This window comes from Salvelinus namaycush, chromosome 38, assembly GCF_016432855.1.
Source record: "Salvelinus namaycush isolate Seneca chromosome 38, SaNama_1.0, whole genome shotgun sequence".
Taxonomy (NCBI): domain Eukaryota; kingdom Metazoa; phylum Chordata; class Actinopteri; order Salmoniformes; family Salmonidae; genus Salvelinus; species Salvelinus namaycush.
In genome coordinates, this window is record NC_052344.1 from 2,445,772 (window position 1) to 2,458,433 (window position 12,662).

General features: G+C 43.5%; 1 protein-coding gene across 1 annotated transcript in view; it reads right to left on the reverse strand.

Annotated features, from left to right (window-relative positions):
* Window positions 1–6,779, reverse strand: part of gramd4a (GRAM domain containing 4a) — a 61,720-nt gene extending 54,941 nt beyond the window's left edge. The window contains exons 1-2 of the mRNA XM_038978128.1: window positions 6,493–6,779; window positions 1,023–1,239 (exon numbers count right to left, since the gene is read on the reverse strand). Coding sequence (XP_038834056.1) covers window positions 1,023–1,239; window positions 6,493–6,521 — 246 coding nt within the window. The 5' untranslated portion in view covers window positions 6,522–6,779. The remainder of the gene's footprint in view (window positions 1–1,022; window positions 1,240–6,492) is intronic.
* Window positions 6,780–12,662: the final 5,883 nt, after the last annotated feature.

Below are 12,662 nucleotides of genomic sequence, written 5' to 3' on the forward strand. Positions count from 1 at the left end.
CCATCATCAAATCTTTACCAAACATCCCTTTTCTGGCCCTCCTTTCTCTTTCTCTCTCCATTTTGTAGCTTTTCTCTTATTGAATTATAAAAACGCAGACGTTGTCCTTTTAACCTCAGTGGATGCAAGTTAACTTTCTCTGCCCATCTGGCAATTGGTGTGTAGGCTATTTGTCACGCGTAAAGTCAGGCTTACACACTAATTACAATTGTTTAACTATGAAAGAAAAACCTAATGTCACCTATAGATATAAATTGCATAATAATTACACATTTGTATTTTTATGTATTCTGTTTATTCAACCCGACCACCCACCTGCCCTTCATCAACACAATATTTCATGACCCTAAACCCATCTGCCTTGTGGATATAACCATGGGGACTGCAGGTTGAGTCAGCCTGCACATCACTAACTGACACACACAATATACGGGTAACTGCCAAAATAAAGGAAACCGCAACATAAAGTGTCTTAATTGGGCGTTGGGCCACCACGAGCCACCAGAAGAGCTTCAATGCGCCTTGGCATAGATTCGACAAGTGTCTGGAACTCTTTTGGAGGGATGCGACACCACTCTTCCACAAGAAATTCCATAGCTTTGTGTTTTGTTGATGGTGGAAAACGCTGTCAAGCGCCGTTCCAAGAATCTGTTGACTGACACACCCCCTATGCTCCTTTGAGACCTCTATCAAAGTCAGAGCGCTTATTCTAGCCATGCCAACCAAAATAATGGGCAACGGAATTTGTATACAGAACCCTAAGCTTGATGGGATGTTAATTGCTTAATTACATTATCACTCATTTCCTCAAGTGTTTCCTTTATTTTGGCAGTTACACGTGTGTGTGTACAGGTAAAAACATGGACGTTAGGAAACACTGACGTAGAGTTTTTCCAGACCACCAGACCAACTATGGCCCAGAGTTTTTCCTGGTCGGGTCACATTGCAAGGAAAAACTTCTGTCCCTACTCACGGTCTCTCATTTGAGTCAAAGAACACAGCAAAGTGGAATGAATACTTACAGGGTCTCCTAGCTCTTCCGTGTCTTGCGTCTTGAGTGAAGGCCTCGTCCTCAGCAGGATGTCATCGCCACATTCATTGTCGGATCCGTTGGGGGACTCTGCTAGATCCAGGAAGTCGTCTCGCTTCTGACCTCTGAACCTGATTTTGTCCAGCCGCTTTAGCATGTTCAACACCCCTCTCTTCAGCGGCTTTACCTTAGCATGGTGTACAGTAATCCTGAAAAGACAAACAGACAAGGGTCAGAGGTTCCCCTTTGAAAAGCACTCAAAATGAAAGGGCGGGGTCGATAGTAAGACATTTCTTTGCACAGAAGTAGTTTCTTGTAAATAAGTACCGAAACACTACGGAACACAGATGCACAAGTTAAGACAATCGTTGAGTGTGGTCGATACAAGCGTTAAAAAAAAAAAAGATATAAAAACAGACACCATACACAATAGACACACTAAAATATAGGCCGTCAGCCAAAGTATACTAATAATGTAGCAGATCACTCCATTTAAGATGGCATCTCTGCCCCAATATCCAGTTAAAGCCTATCCCCTTTCATCATTGCGTTTGTCGTCTCTGTCTGACTCAGTAAGCCTGATGAGAGACTGGATCCCAAATGGTACCCTATACAGTGCCCTGCTCAAAAGTAGAGCTATAAAAGGGAATAGGGTGCCATTTGGAACACAGCCATATAGATCGAGCGGTAGAGCCATCGAAGGCCCATCAGTGGTTGAGTCGTCAGCCATCACCCAGGGCCACAGCCCTTCCTGCTTAGGAAATGATCACAACCCCAGAACGAGGCGTGGAGCGAGATGGAGACAAGATGCGATCAACCCTCTCACTTCAAACGCTGTCTCCAAAAATATGACTTAACAACTTGATTAATGTGAATCCTTTTGACCTAGATCTACCTAACCCCCCCCCCCAAGTATTTACTTGGGCAGTGAAGCTAAAAAAAAAAAACTTGATTTGGTTTTATAGCCTACTCCAGTATTTTAGATCAAATGTTTTGTATGAGTCAACAGTGCAGAATGTCACCTTTAATTTGAGGGATTTTCATACATATCCGTTCTACCATTTAGAAATAAAAGCACTTTATGAATCTAGTCCCCCCCCCCCCCATTTAAAGGGTGTCATAATAGCATACTCCTAAAACATGTTAATCTCTTACCATTACCAATAACAGGGGAGGTTAGCATTTAGGTCTAACTTTCTCACTCTGTATCTAGCCCCCCCATTTGAAGGTATAAGTATTTGGAGAAATTCACTATTAATGTATTACATTAAACTTGACAGTATTTTTGTCCCATATTCCTAGCACGCAATGATTACATCAAGCGTGACTCTACAAACTTTTTGGATGCATTTTCAGTTTGTTATGGTTGGGATTGTCATTTTCAAGTCACTTTTATTGTAAACAAGAATAGAAGAAAACAAATAGGTCGGGGACCTAAGCGACCGCTTATGTCTGGAGCCGGCCCTGCGCGCACACACACACACCCTGGGCTGTATTAAGGGGGGGGGTGGAAAGGGGCTAGTGGAAACTTGGTGGGTGACACAATAGCTCTCACACACACACCCCTCCCCCTAGAAACAGATCCGGCTTGATAACACCATGCAGCTCTCAAGGTTCTAGCTGTGTTGTTATAGGCCTACTGCATCTCTCTATCTACAGCCTTTACATTTTCATCCGTTTGGAGCAGAAGCAGCAAGTCTCAGAGTAACAGTGAGATGGAGGAGCTGGAAAGCCTGGCGTCCATTAGATGAGAGGAGGAATTATACTCAAGGTTTCTCTGATCACAACATTGACTCCGGTCTCTGTGTGGGCAGAGAAACCTTCAGGACCGTCATACCTCTATCCCTTTCCTTCAGCTGAAAACAAAACACTTCCACCCACATGTGAACAGAGAAAGAGCGCGAGAGACACACACACACACCTACCTGAAAGGCCTTGGCTCATTCACACTTCATTAAATCCCACACAAACAAACCTAAATGTTGAGAGCATCTAATGACGCGAATGGCACCAATGACAAATCTACACAGCCAAGGGAACCTTCACTCTAATGTAAAATGGTGAGCATCGGAGCTCGGTGTCCTACAAGTGATGACGCCATTAGAGCAGACCAAAAGGATGACGCACATGGAGGCACAGGACTTTCTATAGGATAGTTCAGGCCATTTTCTGGCCAGGGGAATCTGATCTGGCTCTCGAGGTGGATGTCATCTACGCTTGTTGTGTCCTCATGTGCATCTCTAGGAAGTCCTCTGCTCACCTCATTATACACCTCTATGGTCAGTGTGTGACTAAGCCCCTGCCAGTGACGCGCAAGGTAGAAGTTACCCCTAACCACAGATCTAGAATCAGAGTACCATTGCCCTAACCATTTAAGGAGTTGATTAACCTCTGACCTTAGATCAGATAATGACCACAGAACTCCACACCATCAGCTTAGTGAAGCATTTGGACAGTTGCAGGAGCAAGGCGAGGTGGTACTATAGGGTAAAGCTGGAATGTTGTTCAGAGAAGAGAGTGAGTTTTTCTTCAATGGGATATTCCTAGAGAGGTCCGAAGCACTGCTTAATCATACAATCAGTCAAACATATACAACCTTAGACTACACAGACTCAAGACACACAGCTCAGAAATATTCAGGCACATTGACGCACAGCACATCAGTCTATACTCCGATGGGAGCCATTGCTACTGTATGCCAGCCATGAGTGCTGTCATGTCTCACGCCAATGAAATTCCCACCTCTGATGTGAGTCTGCTGAATAAAAGAGAAGGGGCCACAGAGAGACTTGGCTCTGCTCTCAATGCTGAGTGTGTTTGATTGAGCACTTTCTGAGAAGAGAACAGCATTCTAGGAGCTGGATAGTCACTGGCATTGTTTAGCAGTGATGGAAGACCCCACACTTGCATAGAAAATAGGACATTGAATTAAACAAAGACATTAAATCAAACATTGTTAGGTGAGAGATAGTAAAACTTGCAGAAAAATAAATTGACACATTTCTGAGAATAATACCAACTAAAAACTCCCACCCGGAAACCCCCCATTGGCAAGTGCTTTACACATCTCACACCCACCTGTAGATGTTACATTTACTAGGCAGTCACCTTACACAAGTTTCGTTTCACATGAAATACACTACACCACCCAACCCCCTTGTCAATGTCATTCCTGGTTGCAGACAGACTGAACCTGTAGTCTACATGTGATTGTTCATTCAGAGACTGAATTCTGAATGAATGTCAAAGTTAGGCTATATGTTGAAATGTTTTAGTAAAGGAGTTGAGTGTTTGGTCATTTTTACTACAAATTAAGTGGAACAGGGACAAAAAACAATTATAATTTATAAAAATGACACTGGTATAATTTATCCGAGGACACCAGAAAGCTATCATGCTTCTTTTTCGCTCATCCAAGTTGCTGAGATTCTACTTGGTCTATGAGTCTCACTACACTTGGTCCAAGCTCACATATTTTACAATGGAAGCTAGGCTAAATCAGGGTGACAACACACTATAGGCCTAAACTACGAGATGAATAATGATTTCACTTTATTACATTCGTAATCAAGGCAGATGGCCATATTGCCTAGCTAGGCACACTGTACATCGTTAGGTTGAAAGGAAGACTCATCATCACGATACAATGTTTGATAATGTGCTGTGATTGAGGCTATTCAGTCTGATGGGTGATCAAATTATGACCTAAATATAAATTACAGTAGACTACTGAGTCTAACTAGCCACAGCTAGCCACACCATTCGCCATGTCAACTCCGCTAATAACTCTATTCAATGAACACATCATCGGTGAGGGACAGGCACTGCTAAGCCAAGATGTACTCTTAGGGAGCTTACCATTACTCCTTAAAAGAGTCCAAGTACCATATGTTATTTTCAGAGGTAGACTGGCTCTGGCAGCCAAAAACTGTAAGCATCAATCGATTCTCAATTGCGATATGGTTCTAGAAACCTAAATCCGTTTACTTTCATATCACATTAAAAATAATTTCACAAATGCAAAATACACACTTAAGCATTGGCAGTTTGAAGTGACTCAAATCCTGTTTCTTTGCATATCCCATAAGAATCGGTTATTTTTCCTGCAATCTGAACAGCCAAAAAGCACATGGTAGTAGATATTTCAAGCCACATTTCAAACCAACTTCGTAGGTGGTTTGAAGTCAAATACAAATCTGATTCCTGGCCATGGGACTTTTGTCTGAATGGTCAAATCGGATTTATTTACCCGTGTGGTTTTTAGACTTATTTGGCATTTCTTGTTGCTTGGTAGCTACTCTGTTGACAGTTTGACAAGAACATGTGGTAAGTTAGCTAACTAGCTTGTTAATGATAACTAAGTTGACGCTCCAAAATGGACTTCGTTTTGAAAGTTGGAGGCCTTTTAAAAGGTGTTCTTACTGGGAAACGTCCATGGCAGGCATTGTTGTCACCATAGCTTACTGGATCACTTTCTGAGCACCAACACCAATTGGCCTACACCACTGTGCACACACTTATGACAACTAGCTTAGTCATGTCAGCAAATGACTTCGGTCTGAACACACAAATCCAATTAGGTCACTTGTCTCTTGCTGTTTGGACAGTCAGTATTAGAAAACTGATTTTGGAATTAAAGGCCTTCATTGTATACCGTTTTAACAGCTTTTTCACAGTTGCAGCCGACAGTATTTTTCAGTGACAACATGTTTCTGGCGGCCTTCTGTTACATACAGGTGGTCGGGAGAATGCTAGATAGCAAGTTAGCACAGGTGGTCCCTGTCTTCTAGAAGCACACACAAACATGGAGATCGGGCCATGTGGGAACACTGACCCCCAACCCTATAAAAAAGGTATCAATTTAACATGGTTCACAAATTATTTATTTCTGATTTGAAAGATCCTTATGCTTCCAAAACCGTACGGCAAGCGAGGCATGTTAATGTTCAGACCGAGCGTCGGGGGTTCTTAAACCTTCCCCGTACAGAAGACGCCTTGAACCAATGACTTCTGCTCAAAGGCTAATGCACTGATAAGATATGAGCCTAAAACACCGTGATAGACGGAGTATGAAGGACCAGTGTTGTATTGTTTCGCTGTACCCGCGACGATTCGCGACTGTAACAAAGCGCGTAAGCAACAGTAGGTGTTGGCCCGCTGTGACATAATGTAACAAGTCCGTTAGGTTCGTCTTCGCTTCCCACCATTCATTTTTGAAGCTATGGCGATGCAAAGTTTATTTGTAATACGGTTTATTTGTAGTGCCCAATTCCTATTCCCCAATTAAAATTGTAATCTTCGTAAATGAGACTACGCACAGTAGACCTTACGCTCCATTAAATAATAATGAATTACCCAACTAAGAGCCAAACATACATTTACATACACACCACACGTAAATACTTGAGCTAGGCTACTTTACATGGACATTATTTATATTAACAAATAAAGTTTATTCTTACCCAGCCCGTAAATCGTAGCAAAGTTTCATTAACACTGAGAATTGCCTTTGAATGTATCCAGTAGCGTACACCTGCTCACAACCGCCAAGACACAAGCTGTTTATTGAGCCTCAGCCCCGCCATCACAATCCGCTCTTTTGTAAACCAGAGCAACGATTTACATCCCGCTGCAGCCTTGATTAGTTTTGTAGAAATGCCAACTCCCCCCCTAGAGAGAATAGCATAGACTATCTCATTCAGTACCGTTTGAAACCAGTCTCTCTCTTGTTGATTTCATAGCTCTCACACACAAGACCAGGACATTTCGTCATGTCAGCAGACTTCCTTTCTTAAAGGGGCCGCTTATGGAGTTTCAAAGTTCTCAACAAGCCTGCCCTTGCTGTTATTGTACCTCCCACTATGTATTCGTCTGCTTTCATAATGCCCATCAGCATCCTCTGTTGGATGACAGTATTTTAACGATGTAGGCCTACCAACAGTATTGCATGTGCACAGTTGATATATTATCATATCATATATTATTGGGACAGTTCTCTCATGTAATACAGGTGAAGAAGTTAAATAATACATACATACATACATTGAATTAATTTACATTTGCACATATATAAACTGCAACAAAACCATTTTTAATGAAATAACCAAACAGTTGGCAGGTGTTTTTGGAATACAAACCTTTGCATGTGTCCACTCAGATGAGCAAGGCAGAAATCTAAACGTCCATCATCTACAGAAATGAGCTCCAAAACAATGTATAGTCCGTTTGTCCTGTTATGCAGTTGTCCCAAAAAACAAATGTAGACTAGTCAACATGCAATTGTCACCATACAATGGTCTTCTCTGTACTCTCCAGCAGCTGATAGTCATTTGTTCTATTGTACAGGCTGATACTTAGAACCCTGTGTCTGTCTGTTGTGAGACAAGGTCTGTGACTCAGTGATGAGACTGTTGATACACTTCAGGGCCAAAAGTACACTACATGACAAAAGCATGTGGACACCTGCTCGTCAAACATCTCATTCCAAAATCATGAGCATTAATATGGAGTTGGTCCCCCCTTTCGCTGCTATAACAGCCTCCACTCTTCTGGGAAGGTTTTCCACTAGATGTTGGAACATTGCTGTGGGGACTTGCTTCCATTCAGCCACAAAAGCATTAGTGAGGGCAGGCACTGATGTTAGGTGATTAGGCCTGGGTCGCAGTCTCGTTTCAATTCACCTCGAAGGTGTCCGATGGGGTTGAAGTCAGGGCTCTGTGCAGGCCAGTCAAGTTCTTCCACAACGATCTCGACAGACCATTTCTGTATGGACCTTGCTGTGTGCACGGGGGCATTGTCATGCTGAAACAGGAAAGGGCCTTCTCCAAACTGTTGCCACAAAGTTGGAAGCACAGAATGGTCTAGAATGTCATTGTATGCTTTAGCGTTAAGATTTCTCATCACTGGAACTAAGGGGCCTAGCCCGAACCATGAAAAAGAGCCCCAGACCATTATTCTACTCACAAAACTACAGTGGGCACTATGCATTGGGGCAGGTAGCATTCTCTTGGCATCCGCCAAGCCCAAATTCGTCCAGATGGTGAAGTATGATTCATCACTTCAAAGATCTCGTTTCCACTGCTCCAGAGTCCGATGGTGGTGAGCTTTACACCACTCCAGCCGACGCTTGGCATTGCGCACGGTGATCTTAGGCTTGTGTGCAGCTGCTCGGCCATGAACAGCATTTCATGAAGCTCCTGACGAACAGTTCTTGTGCTGACTCGGCAGTCCAGTTCGGTGAGCTTGTGTGGCCTACCACTTCGCGGCGGAGCCGTTTTTGCTCCTAGACGTTTCCACTTCACAGTAACATCACGTTCAGATAGTAATATGCTATGTAGAACAAACATGCCTCTCTGACATGTATACTGAGCAATAATATGAACGCAACATGCAAGAATTTCAACAATTTTACTGAGTTACAGTTCATATAAGGAAATCAGTCAATGGAAATAAATAAATTAGGCCCTAATCTATGGATTTCACATGTCTGGGCACCCACTCACCCACTGGGGAGCCAGACCCAGCCAATCAGAATGAGCTTTTCCCCACAAATGGGCTTTATTACAGAAATGAATTACTCCTCTGTATTTCTTTCCTCAGCTGTCCGGGTGGCTGATCTCAGACGATCCCGCAGGTGAAGAATCCAGATGTGGAGGTCCTAGGCTGGCATGGTTACACGTGGTCTGCGGTTGTGAGGCCGGTTGGACGTACTGCCAAATTCTCTAAACGCTATTGAAGGTGGCTTATGCTAGAGAAATGAACATTAAATTCTCCGGCAACAGTCTTGGTGGACATTCTTGCAGTCAGCATGCCAATTGCATGCTCCCTTAAAACTTGAGTCATCTGTAACATTGTGTTGTGTGACAAAACTGCACATTTTAGAGTGGCCTTTGCAAGGTGCACCTGTGTAATGATCATGCTGCTTAATACTTTTCTTGATATGCCACACCTGTCAGGTGAATGGATTCTCTTGGCAAAGGATAAATACTCAGTGACAGGGATGTACAAATTTGAGATAAATAAACTTTTTTGCGTATGGAACATTTCTGGGATCTTTTATTTCACCACATGTAACATGGGACTTTTGTTCAGTGTTTTGGTCCAGTCCAAAACCAGCCTCCTTTCTGTCGCTTATCTGTCCTGTAAACCTAGATCTGAGAATGTAGGGCTAGGTGGAGCTGCTGTAATATTCATGATTTCATGATATGGCTTGCATCCATCCGATCCGTTCAGACCAACAAAGTGTCTAGGAGAAGAGGGTTTGATTTTGGACTGGGCAGAAGTCTGGTCTCCCTCTCTCTCTTCCTACCCACTCTCTCTCTCTCCACTCTCTCTCTTTACTCTCTCTCCCTCTCTTTTAATGTCTTCCACTAAGGTGATGCTCACTTAACAAACATGAAACAGATGGACCCCACTAAAATGTCACTGAGCTGTTCGTCATTGCACTGGATGAGCAAAGCAAGCACTGTTTTGCAATCCAATCATTTTACAGTAAAACCAATCAGATAAAATGCCAGGTCATCCTCTCACAACACTATCTTATACTGTTAAGTAAAAACAGCAGTATGCAAGATTAAGAGGAAAATTCCGATCATGTCTTAAAAACTTCAATCACCACTGTGCATATGCGTTGTGTTACGTACGTCCACTGAGACCATGTTTTAGGTCATTCAATGACCGTCTTACAATATTGTAACACATTTTATTTGACACAATATCGCAGTACTATGACATAAAATCCTGGTCCCAAATTTCTCATTGGACATGTTACAGTAGCAGGAGGTATGTTTTGTGGAAACTAAATTATTTTATACCATGGTTTTACAGTAAGTAATCCCTACTCTATTTCTGGCCTAAACACAACTCTCTCTTTTCTATTTTTTATATATATATATATATATATCAGAGCTGTGGGGCTGAGGCGCCCAAATCCTCCCTCCATGTTATTAAGAAAAGTCCTAATCCCAATTGAGCGTTTTCTAGACCATTCATTGCACGTGTTTTCTTCTTACGCAATCACGACTAACACACTTTGAGTCAATTATAGAACAGCTTGGAGGGGTTGGTGCTGCTTTAATGATGTCAACACACAATTGTATGAGGGGAAATGAGATTAGACATTTTGTAAGAGGTAGAAAGGAGATCAAATACGAATTGATATGCAAGTCTGTGATGGGAAAACGTATCTTTATTTTCAATTGTAAAAAAAAAAAAAAAAAAAAAGTTGATTCATTGAATTTTATTTCACTTTCTGAAATTATGGTCCTGGACTTAAAGTGACCCCAGCCGTTGATAATGATATTTGATATATTGATATCCTATTTCTATATCCTACATTCATTTCATTTTTCACATTGTGAATTTTACAAAAATTCTAATGAATTGTGTGTTTCGTTTAGGCTTATCTTGGGCTGACATTTTTGATGGCCATGTAATTCTCTCTCAGACAAGGTGAGAATTCCCTGTCAAGAAGAGAACTTACACAAGCTACTGGGAAATCCACGCCCGCCGACTTTTTCTTTCTCTTCTACCCCAGTAGCTGGATGCCGCTCTGGTTTGATGGAAGTGTCGCCGCCGTGACTGCTCTCTCCACCGCCGACTGGCCGGTACTTTGCAGGGATCCCTACCCGAAGGGGTCTCCAAGATGGCGTAGCAGTTCAGATGTCTTTGTCTTGTCGTGTCCCGTGTATATATCTGTTTTTCCCTTCGTATATATTTCGTATATATTTTTATATTTTTAACCTCAGTTTCAACATGCTCTCCTGCAACCTGCCTCACCCAATGTGGTATGGATCTGCTATTTTCTATACTTTAGAACCGGAACCCCCAACAGAAGCTAGCCAGCTAACTAGCTACTAGCTAGTAGTCAGTTAGCCACTGCTAGCGGTCATCAGCTAACCTTAGCCTGGTCAACTCCTGCCAGTCTGCACAGCGCGATTCAACCCAGAGCATACCGGACTGCTTTTTCTCCTAATCTCCGGTTTCCCACCGCAAGCTCTGAACCTTTTCACCTGGATCATCACAGCTAGCTAGCTGCTATCCGAGTGGCTACCACCTGGCTAACGTCTCTGTCCCGAAGCAAGCACTAGTGAGCCTGGAACTAGCCTTGTGCTAGGCACATCTCCCGGCTAGCTGAAGAGGTCCATCAGCCACTCCTTGGGCTACAATACATATTTTGCCAATTGGCCTGGACCCCTTTTACTGCCGTCACGGAGCCCTGCTGATCCATCACAACTGGTCTACCGACGTAAACCGCCGGAGGGGTTTCAACAGGCTCCTCCGTCGCAACGTCCCCTGAAGGCCCATACGCTAGTCTGCTTTCCGCGGCCCGCTAGCTGTCGAGAGCATATCGGACTGTTAGCTGAAGAGCACCATCAGCCAATTTCTTGGGCTACAATACCTATTTTGCCAATTGGCCTGAACCCTTTTACTGCCTACACGGAGCCCTGCCGATCCAACACGACTGGTCTGCCGACGTAACCATCCGAGGGGGCTACAGCAGACTCTTCCGTTGCAATGTCCCCCAAAGCCCCTTCTGCTAGCTGTCTGAATCGCCGTGTCTCCAGCTCGCCTAGCTACACACTGGTCCCTATGATCACTCGGCTACGCATGCTCAATATGCCTTAGCTAGCCCTTTGTTTCACCTCCCACACATGCAGTGTCCTCACCTGGTTTAATTGATGTCTCTAGAGACAAAACCTCTCTCATCGTCACTCAATGCCTAGGCTTACCTCCACTGTATTCATATCCTACCATCCTACCTCTGTACATTATGCCTTGAATCTATTCTTCCGCGCCCAGAAACCTGCTCCTTTTAATCTCTGTTCCGAACGCACTAGACGACCAGTTCTTATAGCCTTTAGCCGTACCCTTATCCTACTCCTCCTCTGTTCCTCTGGTGATGTAGAGGTTAATCCAGGCCCTGCAGTGCCTAGCTCCACTCCCATTCCCCAGGCGCTCTCATTTGTTGACTTCTGTAACCGTAAAAGCCTTGGTTTCATGCATGTTAACATTAGAAGCCTCCTCCCTAAGTTTGTTTATTCACTACTTTAGCACACTCTGCCAACCCGGATGTCCTAGCCGTGTCTGAATCCTGGCTTAGGAAGGCCAGCAAAAATCCTGAAATTTCCATCCTTAACTATAACATTTTCCGACAAGATAGAACTGCCAAAGGGGGCGGAGTTGCAATCTACTGCAGAGATAGCCTGCAGAGTTCTGTCTTACTATCCAGGTCAGTGACCAAACAATTTGAGCTTCTACTTTTAAAAATCCACCTTTCCAAAAACAAGTCTCTCACCGTTGCCGCTTGTTATAGACCACATTCTGCCCCCAGCTGTGCCCTGGACACCATATGTGAATTGATTGCCCCCCATCTATCTTCAGAGCTCGTACTGTTAGGTGACCTAAACTAGGACATGCTTAACACCCCGGCCGTCCTACAATCTAAGCTAGATGCCCTCAATCTCACACAAATTTATCAATGAACCTACCAGGTACAACCCCAAATCCGTAAACACGGGCACCCTCATAGCTATCATTCTGACCAACCTGCCCTCTAAATACACTTCTGCTGTCTTCAACCAGGATCTCAGCAATCACTGCCTCATTGCCTGCGTGCGTAATGGGTCTGCGG